The sequence below is a fragment of the Schistocerca nitens genome, chromosome 7, assembly GCF_023898315.1.
Source record: "Schistocerca nitens isolate TAMUIC-IGC-003100 chromosome 7, iqSchNite1.1, whole genome shotgun sequence".
Taxonomy (NCBI): Eukaryota; Metazoa; Arthropoda; class Insecta; order Orthoptera; family Acrididae; genus Schistocerca; species Schistocerca nitens.
In genome coordinates, this window is record NC_064620.1 from 392,535,344 (window position 1) to 392,558,358 (window position 23,015).

General features: G+C 40.7%; 1 protein-coding gene across 1 annotated transcript in view; it reads right to left on the reverse strand.

Annotated features, from left to right (window-relative positions):
* LOC126195380 (low-density lipoprotein receptor-related protein 1) overlaps positions 1-23,015 on the reverse strand; it is an 818,691-nt gene that overhangs the window by 145,584 nt on the left and 650,092 nt on the right. The window contains exons 41-43 of the mRNA XM_049933960.1: positions 18,112-18,366; positions 17,270-17,497; positions 4,143-4,283 (exon numbers count right to left, since the gene is read on the reverse strand). Of these exons, the coding sequence (XP_049789917.1) occupies positions 4,143-4,283; positions 17,270-17,497; positions 18,112-18,366 (624 nt within the window). The remainder of the gene's footprint in view (positions 1-4,142; positions 4,284-17,269; positions 17,498-18,111; positions 18,367-23,015) is intronic.

The window sequence follows — 23,015 nt, forward strand, 5'->3', positions numbered from 1 at the left end:
TCTTTTGTTTCCTTTACTGCTTGCTCAATATACAGATTGAATAACATCGGGGAGAGGCTACAACCCTGTCTTACTCCCTTCCCAACCGCTGCTTCCCTTTCATGTCCCTCGACTCTTATAACTGCCATCTGGTTTCTGTACAAATTGTAAATAGCCTTTCGCTCCCTGTATTTTACCCCTGCCACCTTTAGAATTTGAAAAAGAGCATTCCAGTCAACATTGTCAAAAGCTTTCTCTAAGTCTACAAATGCTAGAAATGTAGGTTTGCCTTTCCTTAATCTTTCTTCTAAGATAAGTCGTAAGGTCAGTATTGCCTCACGTGTTCCAACATTTCTACGGAATCCAAACTGATCTTCCCCGAGGTCGGCTTCTACTAGTTTTTCCATTCGTCTGTAAAGAATTCGTGTTAGTATTTTGCAGCTGTGGCTTATTAAACTGATTGTTCTGTAATTCTCACATCTGTCAACACCTGCTTTCTTTGGGATTGGAATTATTATATTCTTCTTGAAGTCTGTGGGTATTTCACCTGTTTCATACATCTTGCTCACCAGATGGTAGAGTTTTGTCAGGACTGGCTCTCCCAAGGCCGTCAGTAGTTCCAATGGAATGTTGTCTACTCCGGGGGCCTTGTTTCGACTCAGGTCTTTCAGTGCTCTGTCAAACTCTTCACGCAGTATCGCATCTCCCATTTCATCTTCATCTACATCCTCTTCCATTTCCATAATATTGTCCTCAAGTACATCGCCCTTGTATAGACCCTCTATATACTCCTTCCACCTTTCTGCTTTCCCTTCTTTGCTTAGAACTGGGTTTCCATCTGAGCTCATGATGTTCATACAAGTGGTTCTCTTATCTCCAAAGGTCTCTTTAATTTTCCTGTAGGCAGTATCTATCTTACCCCTAGTGAGATAAGCCTCTACATCCTCACATTTGTCCTCTAGCCATCCCTGCTTAGCCATTTTGCACTTCCTGTCGATTTCATTTTTGAGACGTTTGTATTCCTTTTTGCCTGCTTCATTTAATGCATTTTTATATTTTCTCCTTTCATCAATTAAATTCAATATTTCTTCTGTTACCCAAGGATTTCTACTAGCCCTCGTCTTTTTACCTACTTGATCCTCTGCTGCCTTCACTACTTCATCCCTCAAAGCTACCCATTCTTCTTCTACTATATTTCTTTCCCCCATTCCTGTCAATTGTTCCCTTATGCTCTCCCTGAAACTTTGTACAACCTCTGGTTCTTTCAGTTTATCCAGGTCCCATCTCCTTAAATTCCCACCTTTTTGCAGTTTCTTCAGTTTTAATCTACAGGTCATAACCAATAGATTGTGGTCAGAGTCCACATCTGCCCCTGGAAATGTCTTACAATTTAAAACCTGGTTCCTAAATCTCTGTCTTACCATTATATAATCTATCTGATACCTTTTAGTATCTCCAGGGTTCTTCCACGTATACAACCTTCTATCATGATTCTTAAACCAAGTGTTAGCTATGATTAAGTTGTGCTCTGTGCAAAATTCTACCAGGCGGCTTCCTCTTTCATTTCTTAGCCCCAATCCATATTCACCTACTACGTTTCCTTCTCTCCCTTTTCCTATTATCGAATTCCAGTCACCCATGACTATTAAATTTTCGTCTCCCTTCACTATCTGAATAATTTCTTTTATTTCATCATACATTTCTTCAATTTCTTCGTCATCTGCAGAGCTAGTTGGCATATAAACTTGTACTACTGTAGTAGGTGTGGGCTTCGTATCTATCTTGGCCACAATAATGCGTTCACTAAGCTGTTTGTAGTAGCTTACCCGCATTCCTATTTTCCTATTCATTATTAAACCTACTCCTGCATTACCCCTATTTGACTTTGTGTTTATAACCCTGTAGTCACCTGACCAGAAGTCTTGTTCCTCCTGCCACCGAACTTCACTAATTCCCACTATATCTAACTTTAACCTATCCATTTCCCTTTTCAAATTTTCTAACCTACCTGCCCGATTAAGGGACCTGACATTCCACGCTCCGATCCGTAGAACGCCAGTTTTCTTTCTCCTGATAACGACATTCTCTTGAGTAGTCCCCGCCCGGAGATCCGAATGGGGGACTATTTTACCTCCGGAATATTTTACCCAAGAGGATGCCATCATCATTTAATCATACAGTAAAGCTGCATGCCCTCGGGAAAAATTACGGCCGTAGTTTCCCCTTGCTTTCAGCCGTTCGCAGTACCAGCACAGCAAGGCCGTTTTGGTTATTGTTACAAGGCCAGATCAGTCAATCATCCAGACTGTTGCCCTTGCAACTACTGAAAAGGCTGCTGCCCCTCTTCAGGAACCACACGTTTGTCTGGCCTCTCAACAGATACCCCTCCGTTGTGGTTGTACCTACGGTACGGCTATCTGTATCGCTGAGGCACGCAAGCCTCCCCACCAACGGCAAGGTCCATGGTTCATGGGGGTTAAGGATGGTTGAAGTAGAGAGGATATAAAATGTAGACTGGCAATGGCAAGGAAAGCGTTTCTGAAGAAGAGAAATTTGTTAACATCGAATATAGATTTAAGTGTGAGGAAGTCGTTTCTGAAAGTATTTGTATGGAGTGTAGCCATGTATGGAAGTGAAACATGGATGATAAATAGTTTGGACAAGAAGAGAATAGAAGCTTTCGAAATGTTTAGATAGGTAGGTCATATAACTAATGAGGAGATATTGAATAGAATTGGGGAGAAGAGGAGTTTGTGGCACAACTTGACTAGAAGAAGGGATCGGTTGGTAGGACATGTTCTGAGGCATCAAGGGATCACCAATTTAGCATTGGAGGGCAGCATGGAGGGTAAAAATCGTAGAGGGAGACCAAGAGATGAATACACTAAGCAGATTCAGAAGGATGTAGGTTGCAGTAGGTACTGGGACATGAAGAAGCTTGCACAGGATAGAGTAGCAACAACAAACAACATACTTTGTAACCACCTTCTGAGTAGAAGACTGTTACTGTATCCCAGGCATTGTAAGTGACTACACCCAATAAAAAAAATTTAATTGTAACAGTTATCTTAAAAACAGTGAGATGATAATGAGAATTAAGCATACTAAAAGTGCAAGATTTTGTTACTAAGACCATAGCACCACAAAATAATCTATATCTCTGATACACCACTTAAATAGGTGAGTGGTGGGACAATGCACAGCAGCAAGGAGTAATGTATGGCAAGATGCTTCAGTCAATAGCATCATTCTGCAGTGTCTGTCTGTAGTGCGCGCTTTGGGTCTTGTATAACATTTAGTGTTGATTTTCACGTATGTTCAAGTGGGTGAGAGCACTCAGCCACTTTAGTGTTCATTATGGGGGTCATAAGGCAAACACAATAAGTATTACATTAAGAAGTGGCAGCGAGAGTTTTCTAAGCATATAATTTTTTCTAGAGAGAGAGAGAGAGAGAGAGAGAGAAGCACAGACAGTGGTCTCACCCCACCATTGTCAGTTAACAGAGTAAGAAATGACTGGAGCATGAGAAAGAGAAAAAGTGTATACTGAAGCTGCTACAGGGTATTCTGTACTCCTCTCTATGTAGAATGCATAATGCAGAGGCGTCTTTACTTGCACACCACCATAAAAGACGACTGTGTCAAAATCCTATATTTCTGGGACTTAATTATTAAGGAACGTGAGAAAATAGGCCTGTTGGTCAATGTAAATCATTGTTATTGTGATATCTGCCTTGATAAATCTGTGTACCTGACCCTGAACATAATTCACTATCACAGAAAAAACTGTAGTGTAGTTACACAGATCAACAATATGGCGTTATTTATGGTGGTGGACACATATGTTTCTAAGGGCTGCAGCCTATGTCATAGAAAGTCACACTTTTAAAATATTTGGGTCTAAGGATTAATTTCTATGAGTTTCTCATATCTGTGAGATATATGCTATCTCACTTAATGAGAGCATAAACTTCCAATGTGTGGATACAGCAGCAGTCCCCGCATCATTCAGTACATGACTGCAAGAAATGCATGATACAGAGTATACAACAGAGAAAGTAAGACCAATAAACAGGGAAAATTTAGGAGAGAACTGCTACAGAGTCAATAATTATGATAATATGTGAAACACAAGGATTTTTGCACAAAACAGCCGCACTTACCTTCTGGACAGTTTGCTTCATCACTAGAATCCCAGCAGTCATTTTCACCATCACATATCCATTTTGGATGAATACATGCAGTTGTTGTATTGCAAGGAATTGTAGGAGCTATAACACCTAATCCACTGCAGTCACGTGGAGCTGAAACAAATTTGTACACACTATCAGTTTTCTTGTACAGATGCTGAAATGACAACTACAAGAATAACAAATCATGTAATAGTATCTATATCTTAATTAAACAATGTAATATCCAGGATGGAATGTAACAATATTATGAGAAGATGCTGAGTCGCAAATAGGCACAGCAAAAAGACACTCTCAATTAGAGTGTTCAGACATTACAGCCTTCGACAACAATTGGCACACACACACACACACACACACACACACACACACTCAAGCAAACGCACCTCACACACACGATTGCAGCCTCAGGAAACTGAAACCACACTGCAAGCAGCAGCAGCAGTGTATGATGGGTTTGGCAACTGGGTGGGGGTACGGAGGAGGCTGGGGCAGGGAGGGGGAGGGATAGTATGGTGGGGGTAGTGGACAGTGAACTGCTGCAGGTTAGACCAAGAACAGGGGAGTGGCAGGGAGGAGGGTGAGGTGGGGGGAAGTAGCGAAAGAGAAGATAAGTAAAAAGACTGGGTGTGATTGTGGAATGACGGCTATGCAGTGCTGGAATGGGAACAGGGAAGGGGCTGGATGGGTGAGGACAGTGACTAACGAAGGTTGAGGTCAGGAGGGTTATTGCAGGGAAAGTTTCCACCTGCGCAATTCAGAAAAGCTGGTGTTGGTGGGAAGGATCCATATGTCACAGGCTGTGAAGCAGTCACTGAAATGAAGGATACCATGTTTTCAGTGTGTTCAACAACAAAGGTGGTCCACTTGTTTCTAAGCCACAGTTTATCAGTGGCCATTAGTGCGGACATACAGCTTGTTGGTTGATATGTCTACATAGAATGCAGCACAGTGGTTGCACCTTAGCTTGTAGATCACACAGGTAGCCCTGCCTTTGATGGGATAGGTGATGTTAGTGACCAGACTGGAGTACATGGTGGTGGGAGGATGTATGCAACAGGTCTTGCATCTATGTCTCTTATAGGGGTATGAGCCATGTGGTAAGGGATTGGGAGCAGGAGTTGTATAAGGATGGACGAGTATATTGTGTAGGTTCGGCGGGCAGAGGAATACCACTCTGGAATGGGTGGGAAGGATAGTGGGCAGGACATTTCTCATTTCAGGGCGCGAGGAGAGGTAATTGAAACCCTGGCGGAGAATGTAATTCAGTTGCTCCAGTCCTGGTTGGTATTGAGGTACGAGGGGAATGATCCTCTGTGGCCGGATAGTGGGTCTTTTGGAGGTGGTGGGAGACTGGAAAGATAAGGCACAGGAGATTTGTTTTTGTACAAGGTCTGGGGGATAATTACGATCAGTGAAGGCTTTAGTGAGACCCTCGGTATATTTTGAGAGCGACTGCTCATCACTGCACATGCGACTACCATGGGTGGTTAGGCTATATCGAAGGGACTCTTTGGTATGGAATGGGTGGCAGCTGTCGAAGTGGAGGTATTGCTGGCAGTTAGTAGGTTTGATATGTATGGAGGTACTGATGTAGCCATCTTTGACGTGGAGGTCAATATCTAAGAAGGTGGCTTGTTGGGTTGAGTACGACCAGGTGAAGCAAATGGGGAAGAAATTGTTGAGGGTCTGGAGGAATGTGGTTAGGGTGTCCTCACCTTCGATCCAGATAGTAAAGATATCATCAGTGAATCTGAACCAGGTGAGGGGTTTAGGATTCCGGGTTTTTAGGAAGGATTCCTCTAGATGGCCCATGAATAGGTTGTCTTAGTATGTTGCCATGCAGGTGCCCATAGCCGTAACCTGGATTTGTTTGTAGATAATTCCTTCAAATGAGAAGTAATTTTGAGTAAGGATATAGTTGGTCATGGCACTAGGAAGTAAGTTGTTGGGTTGGAATCCATCGGGCATCGGGAAAAATAGTGTTCAACAGCGGTAGGTCCATGGACATTAGGAATGTAAGTGTGCTTGGAGATAGCATCAATAGTGATGAGCAGGGCACCATGTGGTTAAGGCACAGGAACTGTAGAGAGTCGATTGAGGAAATGGTTGGTATCTTTTATATAGGAACTTCCAGGTAACAGGCTGAAGGTGTTGCTCTAGAAGAGCAGAGCAGCGGCACAGTAATCGGCCACAGCGGCTTGTTCTGGGTGGTTAGGTTTATGGACTTTAGGAAGCATGTAGCAGGCAGGAGTGTGGGGAGTGATAGGGGTGACTAGAGAGATGGACTTAGGGGAGAGGTCCTAGGATGGGCCTAAGGATTTGATTAGTGGTTGGAGATCCTGCTGGATTACTGGAATGGGGTCACTGTGGCAAGGTTTGTAGGTGGAAGTATCTGACAGCTGGCAGAACCCTTCCATCAGGTAATCCTTGTGGAGAGGTGGAGCCTTTGTCTGCAGGTAGGATTATAAAGCTGGGATCAGTTTTTAGATGGAGGACTGTGATTCTTTCTGTGGATGAAAGGTTAGTTGGCATGTTGAGGGATTTGTGGAATGATGGTCAGGCAGGGTTTGAGGTTAAGAAATTCTGGAAAGTTAACAGGGGGTGGTTTGGGGGCAGTGGGGAAAGGTCACAGTTGGAAGGAGGAATGAACTGAGTTAGGCAAGTTTCAGTATTGGTCTTTGGCTGAGTCTGATTGGTAGGGCTGGTTGCGAAAAAACGTTTCCACTGTACGGACTGGTAGAAGGTGAGAAAGTCTTCAACAAGTCCTGCATGACTGAATTTGGGAGTGGGGCAAAAGGTGAGGCCTTTGGTAAGGACCGACATTTCTGTGGTGCTGTGGTTTTTGGAGGAAAAGTTCATAACTGTGTTGCAAGTCTATTTAGCTTCTGCATTCTGTATGTGGTGGGAGGGAGTTTTGGAGGTTGGGGTTATTAGTAGATCTACAAAACAGGGTTTGTCAGCTATGAGGGGATGTGGGGGAGGTTTGGAGGTTGTTGTAGAGGTGGTGGACAGTGGTACTCCAAGGCAGGAGTAGGAAGTGAGCAGGATGGAGAGTTTTTTGAGGTGGCATTGTACATATTGCTCAAGTTCCTGCAGGGCAAGAGTTTCAATCTGTGTGTGGATGGATATGTGTGTGTGCGAGTGTATACCCGTCCTTTTTTTCCCCTAAGGTAAGTCTTTCCGCTCCCGGGATTGGAATGACTCCTCACCCTCTCCCTTAAAACCCACATCCTTTCGTCTTTCCCTCTCCTTCCCTCTTTCCTGATGAGGCAACAGTTTGTTACGAAAGCTTGAATTTTGTGTGTATGTTTGTGTGTCTGTCGACCTGCCAGCACTTTCATTTGGTAAGTCACATCATCTTTGTTTTTAGATATATTTTTCCTACGTGGAATGTTTCCCTCTATTATAACCATATATATATATATATATATATATATATATATATATATATATATATATAAAAAGAAAGATGATGAGACTTACCAAACAAAAGCGCTGGCAGGTCGATAGACACACAAACAAACACAAATATACACACAAAATTCAAGCTTTCGCAACAAACTGTTGCCTCATCAGGAAAGAGGGAAGGAGAGGGAAAGACGAAAGGATGTGGGTTTTAAGGGAGAGGGTAAGGAGTCATTCCAATCCCGGGAGCGGAAAGACTTACCTTAGGGGGAAAAAAGGACAGATATACACTCGCACACACACACACATATCCATCCACACATACAGACACAAGCAGACATATTTAAAGACAAAGAGTTGTCAGCTATGAGGGGATGTGGGGGAGGTTTGGAGGTTGTTGTAGAGGTGGTGGACAGTGGTACTCCAAGGCAGGAGTAGGAAGTGAGCAGGATGGAGAGTTTTTTGAGGTGGCATTGTACATATTGCTCAAGTTCCTGCAGGGCAAGAGTTTCAATCTGTCCACCACCTCTCTTGAAACTCTTTGTCTTTAAATATGTCTGCTTGTGTCTGTATGTGTGGATGGATATGTGTGTGTGTGTGTGCGAGTGTATACCTGTCCTTTTTTCCCCCTAAGGTAAGTCTTTCCGCTCCCGGGATTGGAATGACTCCTTACCCTCTCCCTTAAAACCACATCCTTTCGTCTTTCCCTCTCCTTCCCTCTTTCCTGATGAGGCAACAGTTTGTTGCGAAAGCTTGAATTTTGTGTGTATATTTGTGTTTGTTTGTGTGTCTATCGACCTGCCAGCGCTTTTGTTTGGTAAGTCTCATCATCTTTCTTTTTAGATATATTTTTTCCACGTGGAATGTTTCCCTCTGTTATATTCATATCATTAATTTGAACCCAACAATGACGTTTGTTATTGTCACTGTTACATTTCGAAGTCTTTTCTGTCGTCTTATTTCCTCCTTCTGTTTTTGCCAGTAGTTTCCCTTTGTATTCACCTTCTGCTTTTTACTGTAATCCACTATACAATTTTATCCCGCCGATATATACTCAACAATACGTAATAATACGTAACCCACTTCCAAACCATAACCAAAAAAATTTTTTCTTCCGCTACTGCTATAAAATCCACCGTTTCTAGTTCACAAAGAGTTCCTTTCAGCTATTAAACAACCTTTTCGGCTAGTTTTAATAACTTTTGCTTTATTTCGATTTCCGTTTTTTCACATCACCGATCATTTTTAGCCGCTTCCCACAGGTAGAAACTCTTTGTCTTTAAATATGTCTGCTTGTGTCTGTATGTGTGGATGGATATGTGTGTGTGTGTGCGCGAGTGTATACCTGTCCTTTTTTCCCCCTAAGGTAAGTCTTTCCGCTCCTGGGATTGGAATGACTCCTTGCCCTCTCCCTTAAAACCCACATCCTTTCGTCTTTCCCTCTCCTTCCCTCTTTCCTGATGAGGCAACAGTTTGTTGCGAAAGCTTGAATTTTGTGTGTATATTTGTGTTTGTTTGTGTGTCTATCGACCTGCCAGCGCTTTTGTTTGGTAAGTCTCATCATCTTTCTTTTTAGATATATTTTTTCCACGTGGAATGTTTCCCTCTGTTATATATATATATATATATATATATATATATATATATATATATATATATATATATATATATTGGTTATTCTTTACTTCGATACATGTGACTTCTCACCAATTTTGGTGAGTTTTTGCCTTCTGCTATCGTCAACTCTTGCTTGGTTCATGGAATCACCCCTAAAGGACTTAGCCATCACTGGCATTACCCATCTCTGGCTGCAGCCCCTCTTTCCACAATGACCTCCACCTGTACAATTATGCCAATCCTTAGCCCTCACCTACATAGTTCTGCAAAACCATATCATCCAAGCCCAAACCTCCTTGCAGTACCTTTTCTCCATCCGCAAAATTCTCCTGCTATGCAATCCTAAATTCCTGGAACCTATAACACAGATTGAAACTCTTGCCCTGCAGGAACTTGAGCAATATGTACAATGCCACCTCAAAAAACTCTCCATCCTGCTCACTTCCTACTCCTGCCTTGGAGTACCACTGTCCACCACCTCTACAACAACCTCCAAACCTCCCCCACATCCCCTCATAGCTGACAAACCCTGTTTTGTAGATCTACTAATAACCCCAACCTCCAAAACTCCCTCCCACCATCATACAGAATGCAGAAGCTAAATAGACTTGCAACACGGTCATGAACTTTTCCTCCAGAAACCACAGCACCACAGAAATGTCGGTCCTTACCAAAGGCCTCACCTTTTGCCCCACTCCCAAATTCAGTCATGCAGGACTTGTTGAAAACTTTCTCACCTTCTACCAGTCCGTACAGTGGAAACGTTTTTTCGCCACCAGCCCTACCAATCAGACTCAGCCAAAGACCAATACTGAAACTTGCCTAACTCAGTTCATCCCTCCTTCCAACTGTGACCATTCCCCACTGCCCCCAAACCACCCCCTGTTAACTTTCCAGAATTTCTTAACCTCAAACCCTGCCTGACCATCATTCCACAAATCCCTCAACATGCCAACTAACCTTTCATCCACAGAAAGAATCACAGTCCACCATCTAAAAATTGATCCCAGCCTTATAATCCTACCTGCAGACAAAGGCTCCACCTCTCCACAAGGATTACCTGATGGAAGGGTTCCGCCAGCTGTCAGATACTTCCACCTACAAACCTTGCCACAGTGACCCCATTCCAGTAATCCAGCAGGATCTCCAGCCACTACTCAAATCCTTAGGCCCATCCTAGGACCTCTCCCCTAAGTCCATCTCTCTAGTCACCCCTATCACTCCCCACATTCCTGCCTGCTAAATGCTTCCTAAAGTCCATAAACCTAACCACCCAGGACACCCCACTGTGGCCAGTTACTGTGCCACTGCTGAGAGAATCTCCGCTCTTGTAGAACAACAAATTCAGCCTATTACCTAGAACCTACCGTCCAATATAAAAGATAGCAACCAGTTCCTCCATCAAATCTCCACAGTTCATGTGCCTTAACAACATGGTGCCCTGCTCATCACTATTGAGCTATCTCCTCGCACACTAACATTCCTAATGCCCATGGCATTACCACTATTGAACACTACCTTTCCCAACACCCGATTGATTACAAATCAACAACTTACTTCCTAGTGCCATGACCATCTATTATATCCTCACCCACAATTACTTCTCATTTGAAGGAATTATCTACAAACAAATCTGGGTTAGAGCTATGGGCACCTGCACGGCACCATCCTAAGCCAACCTATTCATGGGCCATTTAGAGGAATCCATCCTAAAAACCCAGAATCTTAAACCCTTCACCTGGTTCAGATTCACTGATGACATCTTTGCTATCTGGATCGAAGGTGAGGACACCCTATCCTCATTCGTCCAGAACCTCAACAACTTGTCCCCCATTCATTTCACCTGGTCTCACTCAACCCAACAAGCTACCTTCTTAGATGTTGATCTCCACCTCGAAGATGGCTACATTAGAACCTCCATACATATCAAACCTACTAACCGCCAGCAATACTTACACTTCGACAAATGCCACCAGTTCTGTACCAAGAAGTCCGTTCCATTCAGCCTAGCCACCCATGGTAGTCGCAAGTGGAGGGAGAAGCATTCGCTCTCAAAATATACCGAGGGTCTCACTGCAGCCTTAACTGATCGTAATTATCCTCCCAACCTTGTACAAAAACAAATCTCCTGTGCCTTTTCTTTTCAGTTTCCCACCACCTCCCACAGACCAACCATCCGGCCACAGAGGATCATTCCTCTCGTACATCAGTACAACCTAGGACTGGAGCAACTGAATTACATTCTCCACCAGGGTTTCAATTACCTCTCGTCATGCCCTGAATCTGCTCCCAATCCCTTGCCACATGGCTCATACCAATGTAATAGATCTAGATGCAATATACTCATTCATCCTCACACTAAATCTGCTCCCAATCCCTTGCCACATAGCTCATACCCCTGTAATAGATCCAGATGCAAGATCTGTTGCATACATTCTCCCACTATCACCTACTCCAGTCTGGTCACTAACATCACCTATCCCAACAAAGGCAGGGCTACCTGTGAAAACACTCATGTGGTCTACAAGCTAAGGTGCAACCACTGTGCTGCATTCTATGAAAGCATGACAACCAACAAGCTGTTTGTCCACATGAATAGCCACCGATAAACTATGGCCTAGAAATAATTGGATCACCCTGTTGCTGAATACAATGAAAACATGATATCCTTCATTTCAGTGACTGCTTCATAGCCTGTGCCATATGGATCCTTCCCACCAACACCAGCTTTTCTGAATTGGGCAGGTGGGAGGTTTCCCTGGTATAACCCTCCTGGCCCCAACCTTCGTTAGTCACTGTCCTCACCCATCCTCGCCTTCCCTGTTCCCATTACAGCACTGTACAGCCGTCATTCCACCATCACACCCAGTCTTTTTACTTCTCTCCTTTTCGCTACTCCCCCCTCCCCCCACCCCAAATCCCTCTGGGCCAATCCCCTTGCCTTCGTCTAACCTGCAGCAGTTCACTGTCCGCCACCCCCACCACACTATCCTTCCCCCTCCCTATCTGAGCCTCCACCTTACCCCCACCCAGTCGTCAATCCCATCATGCACTGGTGCTGCTGCCTGCAGTGTGGTTTCAGTTTCCTGAGACTGCACTCGTGTGTGTGAGTTGTGTTTGCATGAGTGTGTGTGTGTGTGTGTGTGATGTGTATCGTTGATGAAGGCCTTAATGGCCAAATTGTGAGAGTCTTTTTGTTGTGCCTATCTGCAACTTAGCATCTCCACTATATGGTGAGTAGCAACTTCCCTTCTCATAATATTATCTATATCTTAATTAACATAAAATCTTCATTTGATGAAAAATAGGTTGTGAAGTACAGATAAATGTGCTTTATATTCCACAGGTTCACTTAGAATATTAATATTTCAAAAAATGTAAAATCCCATCCCACATAGAAATAACACTTATGATATAAGACTAGAGTTTAATTTCCTAGTGGCAACAAGGTCATTAGATCATCATCATCATCACCATCCCACATCATTCCATCTTATTTGGTGGGTCAGCAAAGAAGGCTTCTCCGCCAGTTATGGTCCTCAAACTTCTCTCCTCCTTCAGTGCTATTCCTGATATGTCCTCTGTTCGATGTCAGATTTCACCATATTCTTTTTTTTTTTCTTTCGTTCTTCTTCTTCGCCTTCTTTTTCTTGTGCCTTTGTCTCATATCAGCACATGTTCAGCATAGTTATTACTGAATTTGGCATTATTAGTTGAAGAGGTGGTCAGATGCCTTTCCTGCCATCACCCTATTACCCTCTGGCATAGAACACACATATCTCAACTGTCTGTGTGTAGTGCTATTCATGTAAAAGCAAGTGAAAGTTTTCTAAATGTTTGTGAATCATATAACTGGGACAGGACTTTAGTACCATCTGAATATTCACCTAATGAAAGTGGGAAACCGGCTAAGAACTACATCCAGGCTGGCCAACTCACTGTCCCCCATTGTTAATCTACCTGGCAGATTCAATCTGGAGCTGGCGTACCTCCTTGTCCCAAAAGTGGTGCTCTAACATGCAAAATTACCTGGGCACGTTACTCTTGGGCCTTTATCTATTCCACATTACTACTGGTAGCTTGTTAGCATCTATGTGTCACATGTCAGTAGAAAATGCTGGACAAAATATGTAGGTCAGTTGATGGACCGCATTTTACATGCGCACGCGCTCGTGCACACGCACAAGCACACAGACAGACACACACACTAGCCTCTGAACTCCTTTGGCATTATTGCGGAGCCACTGAGTCATCTGTCAAACTACCTGCCTCACTCTATCCCACTATCGTCTCCTTGCCTTCTGCACCCTCCCTACCCCATTTCCACCTCCATCAGTCCACACAACCACTTCCAGTAATTGATAAGCAATAAGCTGTCATGCTGCAGCCACAGAAGTGTACACTTAAGCCCATCTCACACAGAGCAAGGTTCGCCGCAAGTTTGCTAGACGGCGTGCATGCCTGCCGGCTTGCAGGCAAAGGAGCCAGCTATCTTCCATGCCGAAGCTCTCCCACGGTGCAAGATCGTCAGCTAGTTGTGTTGTGATCGGCTGCATGTTGTATCCAACGAAGATGGCTGCTTCAGGTACAGATGTTCAGAGCAATCTGGCGTTTTTAGCTGTTTTGGTGCTAAACGATGCAGAAATGCATGCTAATGAGAGAAGAAGAAAGAAAGAATGGACGAAAAACTGGATTAAGGGGCTCCGGAACGCCCTATACTTGCAATGTTAAAATAACGCTTATAAATTACATCTTTCCTCACAAAGTATTTGAGGCAGGAAGTTGAACTTCTTACAGATTATTTATTGGAATATGGGCTACAACTTAACACAGGGATTTCACAAAATTTTAGTTCAGTTATTAAAGATGATTTTTTTTTCAATTGTAATGAAAATTCACAACATTTTTTTGCAATTTTTTATTTATATATTCAAAAATATACAGTTTTTTGGAAAAAGGCTGTGTTAAGTTATGCAGAAGGTACTGTGTAACATTTACTGAAAGTTTGAAACAAATATGTTTGGAAGATCCTTAGAAAACATGTAATTAGTATGAGAAAATAAAAGTTTTGGGAATCGGGCGACAAAGATTGGATTAACTTTTTAGTGCATTCCAGGTCCATAGGATGGATTATCTTCATCCTCTGCAAACTCCTCCTCCAGCTTCCTCTTGTTCCTCCTCCTGTTTACTCTTGCTTGTATTTCTAGACTCTTTACAGCCCTGTCTGCAGCCCGAAGGCGTTCCTTGTCTAAAGCAAGCATCGCTCGTACCATGTTAGAACCTATCTTCATTCCCATATTTCTAAATACCTTCGGCTTTCCAACATTTCTCCTTTTCTTAAAAGCCTTCAGAGGATTTCTAATAACTTTACTTTTACTCATTATTATACTTCAACAAAACAGAGACTCAAGAAACAGAATTAATTACAAATATTTTCGAGATAACGACAGAGTATATAAACATGAAACAATCGACAATCACACCAGCGATATATATTGAACCATCACAGGTTAGCCACAACACACAATTTATCTCACATCACTAAAATGTACCTGATGAACACGGACGTTAATAATGACACCATTTGACAGCAGTTTAACAGCGCCACATTGGGTCACGCCCATGTAGAACACATTTCAAAAAAAATTTAAAAATAGTTGTAGCCTTCAGAATTGAATAAATTATATATCTATTAAAAGGTAATAGTCTGCAGATTCAGAAAACGCAAAAAAGTAAAAATTGAACTTTTCATGATTTTGAGCCTTTCCGGAGCCCCTTAAGAGGAGAAACGCTGGAAAAGATGTGCTCTCCATGCTTCATAAAGAGTTGAGGTTAATTCGCATAACACCTACTTTTGTTTGAAAAGTATCACCATTTCATTACTGTTTGATTTTATAAATATACCAATAATGACTGTTATATACGACTTTATTTTATAGGATAGAAGATCGTAAATCCTTTGCAAATTTTATACAAATGGATGTATTGGTATTTGCAAAACGAGTGCCTCTGCAAGCAAGTGTTTATTATAATAGTTTGCGCTTTTCACGACGTACAGACACTGTTCTTCCCTATAAGTACATATCAGTGCTTCAATCGCTTCCTTGGACCACTGCAGTGCCATTATTTAATAATTATAAGAACTTCCTACCGCACCTCACAACAGCAGAAAAGCGACTATCAACAAAGGCTTCCCGCCCAAGCTTTCCGCGTCTGACGTCACAAACGAAATGCCTCATGATCGGCCACGCAGGTAGCACGCAGGGAACCTTGCAAGAAAAATAGCACCGGACCTATCCTGGAAATCTTGCAAGGTTCCCAGCAAGGTAGCCCGCTAGCAGACGACGGAACCCGCACGGTAGCCACCGCGCGAGCCAGCAAGGAAACTTACAGCGAATCTTGCTCCGTGTGAAACGGGCTTTAGGTGTCTGTGTGTGGAAATCTGTGTACTTTTTACTAGAAAAAGAGCAAAAGCTCAGAAGCTAATGTGAATACCATTTTCTGTTACATGTTTGTATATCCCACACACATCAGTCCACTATAGGTGAGTGATTGCCTTTCCCTTGTATACGGTATAGTTGAATTTGCCATTTAAAATAGTAAATATAGATATTTCAGTATAATGAAAAAGGACAGTTGCTGCTCAGCAAATAGTGGAGATGCTGAGTCGCAAAAAGGCACACCAAAAAGACTGTCACACAATTAGCTTTCAGCCAACAAGGCCTTTGTCAAAATTAGACAACATATACACACACACACACAGACTCAAGCAAACACAACTCACATGCACATGACCACAGTCTCCGGCAGCTGGAGCCAGAGACTGGTCATGTGCGTGTGAGTTGTGCTTGCGTGAGTGTGTGTATGTTGTCTAATTTTGACAAAGGCCTTGTAAGCTGAAAGCTAATTGTGTGACAGTCTTTTTGTTGTGCCTTTCTACAACCCAGCATCTCTGCTGTATGGCGAGTAGCAACTATCCTTATAATTATATTGTTACATTCCATCCTGGATTTTCCATTGTTGGAAATACAGATGTTATGATTTTTTGTGTAGTATGATGAATGATATGTTTGCAGTAGATGGTGTTTACCTTAAGATGGTGAACTGCACTGCTGTAACTGGTCAGAAAGATACGAAGCCTAATACACATAGCTAAATGTATTATGTATTTGTATACCTCCAGGGATATCCTATCAATCATCCCACACAACATTCACATTTACCCACTATCTAAATGATACTGCAACATCCTGGATGTAACATAAATGATAATTTGAAACAAAAAAGTCCATTTAAACATCTATCGACTCCAAATAGTTCCCCAGATAAACCATTGTAAATATTTATTTGAATTATAAATGGTTCCGTTTTCTTATATTTTTTGGTTTCATTACTATTATTTAGGGCACCAACTCAGTAGCGGACATACTACAGTTTGTTGACTTAATGTGGACAATTGTGTGTATATTCATTTCCACCTCCCATATTTATTTGAAATTAAAGATCTATTCTTCTGAAACTAAGGAGTTAGGAAGATAGGAGATGCAATTAAGGAACAGAATGTAAATACTAGAATACGTCAAATGCTAACTCAAAAGTTTCTGACTGAATTAGTCTTCTCCATACACTGTGTCTCCTTTAGTATTTCTATGTTTCTCTGACAAGAGAAAACGTAAATATTGTTTTTATTTTACAAGAAACAACATTCTGTTTGCAGATACGGTGACTGACTTATTGCAAAGTATTATTTTTTTTATTTTTGACTCAATAACTTTTTAATTATCACTCATAACTTGTTTTGGCTTTCAAAGGCCATCTTCAGATGCTATGGGCAGCATTTGATGAAAACTGTTCATGCATTATAACACATAAGCACTTGTTCATCAAACACTGCCTGTAGTGTCTGAAGATGGGTTTTGAACGCCAAAGCTGGTTACAATTGTGCCATAAAAAAGTGAAAGAGTCAAAAATACAAAAATAAAGCCTTATAAATTTTTGCCTGTACTTAATTGTACAATAAAATTACATTAAAATAGAAAGGTTAATCTTCCACAAACAATGACTGAAAGACTTACGACAACCAATCTCATCACTGACATCTGGACAATCCGGATCGTGGTCACATCGGAAGTCACCAAGAATGCAATGACCTGAGTTACATCGGAAATAATGATCACCAGAGCAAAGGCAATTTACTTCATCACTTGCATCACCACAGTCATCCTTATTGTTGCACGTCTGGTTACGGAAGATGCACCTATTATTTCCACATTGGAAATAATCTTCGGGACAAGTGCGAAACTCTGTTGAAAGTTTAAAAAATTGGTTTTTGTTAGGTTATTATAATTATATTTGCTTTTATTGATACCATTATGTAATTGCTTTGCATTAAGCTAAAATAATTGGTAAAAGAACTACTAACCATTAGTGGCAGATTGAAACTGTGTCTAAGGAAAAAATCAAGCTGAATATCTGTTCTGGTCTGCCAGTGTTATTAAGCAGAGAGTTATCTGAGCACCTTCATGGCCTATAACATACATTCAGTCTCCATAAATTTCTCATCACTTATGTTATCACTTCAGAGCATAGGCCTTTACTTATTGAGAAACTGAAGCTGTGTCCATGGCTATGAAGTGCAGCACTTATTCATAATGGCTGGGCTGTTGACAGCAGTACACAGTTTAAACCTGCTGCTAATGGTTGATTTCAGTATTCACTTTATTCTTGACTGAAAGGCACATCATTCATATCAGAGAATATTTATTGTAAGCACAGAACAACAGAATAATCACAAAGTCCTTATATTATTCCCAAAAATTTGAAACATATCAACTGTTTGCATGGAAAAGGGTCACAAGAAATGTATGCAAAGTGAAGAAAAATTAAAAGTATACTACATTGTGAGTTTTTTACTTACCACACACGGCTGAGTCCTCATCAGATCCATCTTCACAATGAGGAACTTCATCACAAGTTAAATGAAATGGTATGCAGCCTCCAGAAGCACAACTAAACATGTTAGTGTTACATTCAGATTCTGTTACTAAGCAGCTGGCATTGTCAGCCTGCAGTTTCCGGCCAGAAAAACAACTGCATATGACAGACCCTGCCTCATTTAGATCACATTTGTCTTCACAACCACCATTCCTATTGCGGCAGGCATTAGATGTACCTGTTAAAATCACATATAGTTGTACTAAAACTGTATTCCTCACACATAAAATAAATCAGAGAAATATTGTATCTATAAGCTATACTGTATTTCCCTGAGCAGAAGGCAACCCTGAATTTAAGATGGCCTCTTTTTTACATATTTCGACTAATAAAATTTACAAACTGTTTTATTGACATAAGCCAGTGGCCTTGCCACAGTGGTAACAGCAGTTCCCATCAGATCACTGATGTTAAAGTGCTGTTGGACTTGGCTAGCACTTGGATGGGTGACTGTCCAGTGTACCAAACACTGTAGGGAAATGAGGTGCACTCAGTCCTTGTGAGGACAATTGAAGAACTACTTGACTGGGAAGTATTGGCTCCAGTCACGAAAACTGACAAGAGCCGGGAGAGCGGTGTGCCCCTCAATATCTGCATTCAGTGATGTTTGTAGGGTGAGGATGACAGCAGTCGGTCAGTACCATTGGGCCTTTAAGGCAACTGGACGTAATTTAGATTTAGTTTTATTGACATGAAGTATCTGCCTAACAAGTTAACATTATACCTAACCTAAACATATGCCATTTATTAGTTGTCTACATTTTGATAACAGAAAGAGAAAAAAAATGATGAAAAGAGATGGTTTACATTACTTTTTATCTTCACTACCTTTTCTGCTTACTATGCCTGTCATCTGTGGTATCACTATTATTAATCATCACCATTGTCATAATAGCAGAGTTATGAAATTTATATCTCTGTGGTCACAAATATTTGGCTTTTTGTTTAATATAATTACAATTTCTGAGGTAGCAGTGGAAACTGAGAACACAGTTTCTTTTTCTGAATACATAGCAGATTTTAGTTCTGTGCTGACATGAGAATGTTACAATGTCTCTCACTTACAAGCATATCATCTGCTCGCTACTCTCTTATTGGCTGTGTAGAACCGGTAGTTGACGCACCCCCTTTCTTTCCTGTCATACCTCACCTTGAGCGTTGCCAACATTGCTGGAAGAAACATGTAAGTGCACTCCTGGTCCCTATCCACGCTTCTACAATCTCCTGCAGAAATATATGCTATTGTTGAGCATGTGTCCAATTCAAACTACAAATGAATTCATGCAAACTGCAGTTTAAACATAGTAGATGTTCACAAAAAGCCAAAGTATGTGGTATATATTCCCATGGTTGGCAGCATGATGACATTTTTTGTCTACTCACCACTCCCTTCCCTGCTCTCATCTTCATTCTTCACTAAGCTAGTGTCACTGTTCTCCCTTCGACCCTCCCATAGTGTTGTGCTTGAACAACTGTGAAGTATGAACTGCAATATCTTCTAGGATGCATATCATATGTAACACCAGAAACTAAGACATAAATAAAAGATTGCTGTCATGATTTAATCCTATTCTCGAACTTTAGTGATGTCTGTTAGCACTATTTTCATGATAGGTCTTACTGCCATAATTTACTCTCATGACAACAATTAGTTACTTTAGTATGATTTATTTTGTTTATTAGACATTTAATTCTGGATTAAATTTGATTTCTTATGTCATCTGAATGTCACCATCTTGTTCTAAAGTTGATAAAAATTTTGTTATTGTTTTTACCCAGTATTTTAATAGCGGTTCATAAACAGAAAGCAAATTTCTCTTTTGCCATGGTCTCTCCTAACCAAATAAAATATTGATGTGGGTTCAGAATCAAGTAATGCTTTTTGAAGGTCATTATCTCCTTTGAATGTTACTCTTACATAAAAAAATAGCATAAATGTTTGTGTCCGGTATCAATACATGTATGAGAACTTTATTACAAACCTGTTCAACTACAACATGAGCTTGTAAGATGATGGAATTTCATGCTATTTCCTCTTGTGTGAACAACTAAATTGTCAGATTGTAAGGAGAGAAACATTGCTGTAGTGTCTAGCTCACAGTTACTCACATATCCCCTAGACTATTACTGCATAAGTCAAATGTCACGTGACTGTTCAAGCAAAGTCAACACTGTGTGTAGTGCTTAGGCACAACAGGAAATTTGGAGTTTGTTCAAATGTATCTTTTTTCCAGCCCTACCTTTCTCAATTCTTCAAAATAAATCTACATGTGACTTGAATATCCAAAGATTTATGTAAGATGAACCCTACAGTAACCAAACAATCAATGCAAAAATGTTGGCCTCAGTAGCAATAGTTTGATCTTTGAATATGACAATCCTGTATTTTTAGAATGAAAAATTTGGGAAAGAAGCTCTTCTTGTAATTGGGTAAATACAGTAAGTCTTGAAAGTAAAAATTTAAGATCATTAAACTCTATTATAATGACTTTAGTGCTCAAATGTCTGCACAGAATACAAATTTTAAATATCTTTGCTGCACTTTACTTATCAGCTACACCAAGACAATGAAGATATGAAAATATCATCAAGTGCAGGGTATGGCACTGCAGAAGCAAGAGACAAATTTTGGGAAGCAATGGCTGTTCCCACTTTGTGATACGACATCATCACAACCTCAGTAGTGAAGCATTAAAGGTTGTATGGTTGGGGAATAACTATATCTTTAACACAATAAAATCAACTGACAATATTTTCTGCAGTTATATATTTCATGTAATTTTTACGGGTGTATTAACTGTGAATCTGAGGTAGTTTCTTAGAAATCACGAAAATTGTGAGTTCCAAGATGTAAATGGATGTGTACCCAATCTTAAGTTCTGTTTGGAAAGTACATTCTGATTTATTGGTAAGAGAACAAACTGCCAAATGCTGCAAACATGGAAATAATATTTATCCATGAATCTTTGCAATGCCTTCAATTGTAGTTCAAATATAAATGATTGGTAGTGGGTTTACTTCAAGATTATTCTCTAGTTTCTGCTCGCAACACATAATTTTAATTCATGGGGAATGTTGACAAAGTACAATTACACCATTACTTGTACATACAGGAGTTTTTTATGCTATTGTGCAATTATTTAATTCACACAATATGACAATAATTCACTTCACAGTGAGCAGTTGATTTTATATGCAATTTAGTTCTACACTTATAGCTGGGCCAGGGCAGTTGCTAATATTATCATTCATGTTAGTTCCAAGTTATACATGCATTTAGGGATAAGCCACCACTTAATTTGTTTTCAAAAGGTATCTCCAGGCAACATTTTAACATAATTTGGTAGCAAATTATGAAAATCAGCTCCTTTGATGTAAGGACTTTCAGCTGTTAACTTCAACCTTCTATTACCATATGTAAAACTGTATTATGCCTTGCATCATTACTCTGAATTTGCATTTTTCTGTTTCTGGCATTAGTGCCTTCTTTCACTAACAGAACGGTTTCAAACAATAGATAGCATAAAGTGCGAAAATATTAAATCCAGTAAATAGGTTTTGAGAAGATGTTCCTGGTTTCACTTTTACTTCATTCCTCAAGCCTCTCATTTACAGTAAGAAAACCCTTTTCATATTTGTTTTGCAGGTCCTGCCCCATGCTACAATTCCATAAGACCAGAAAAGACGTACATGGTTTGTCTATAAAGTAATATCACCAATTGTATTCCGACACTCCTGCTGTTTTGTCTATCCACCAGGACATGTTGGCAGGGTCTGCTAACTTCCCAATGCAACCAAGTTTCCTTCAAGCTCCTTCAGAATAAAGACATGTTCCTGCATGATCCTCCGTTTGGTGGTCTGGTTCCAGCTGTGATGCAATGTTCACTTGAACAGCGTGTAATGGATCTGGGAGATGTGTTATTTTCTACCGGATTTGTCAATACCAAATTTAATGAGGGAGGTTGTAAATGTTTTCTTATATTTTTGTCAGAATATTTTTTGTGAATTGTAATTTGCCTTATTTTATGCTAATTTGCTTATATGTTCAAGAGTGACAGCATATTGATTAATATTAGTAGATGTGATGAGTAATATCAAAGAGACTGGTTACAAGTGGAAGCTTGTGTGCTGTGTGAAATGTCTTTGATGCTGGAGTCGTCTTTGACCGTAGTCAGTCGGCAGTGAACACTCGGTGTGTGACGGTGGAACAATGTACAGGTCCCTGTTATAATAATTTGCATGTGACCAGAAAAAATGAGTTATTCTATCTACTTTTTTATATAAACATCAAGAAGGAAGCATATTTGGAAAAATGGTATTTGAAGCACCAAAAATGAGGCAAACGCATTGAACCAGACATTTCCGCAGCCGACAAAACAGCATTATGGAATCATACTTTCACTAGACGACTGAAGCCAACACAGAAAAGTCAAATATCATCTTATAAACATCCACGGAAAAGTGAGTACTGTCACGAAATCTGCTAAATTGCAGTATATAAAAATAGTGAACATATTTCAAGTGGTACACAATCAAATTTTTCGTGAAACTTTGGAACTCTATGGCCAAAACATTTCCAGTGATTGAGCAGGCATTTGGGAATAAATGTCTGTCACAATAGCTGGAACAAGACATTTTGGAAGGCCAAGATGGGTCGACAATGAGATTCATTCCAGATGTCCTTCAAAGCTGAAAGGTGACAGTGAGACTCATGTGTTCAAAATTTTGAACACAGACGATAGAAGGAGTGTATCGTCTGATATTTAAGACTTTGGATATACCCAAGACCACCTTCCACGAGACTGTAGCTGAAGAACTGCAGATGAC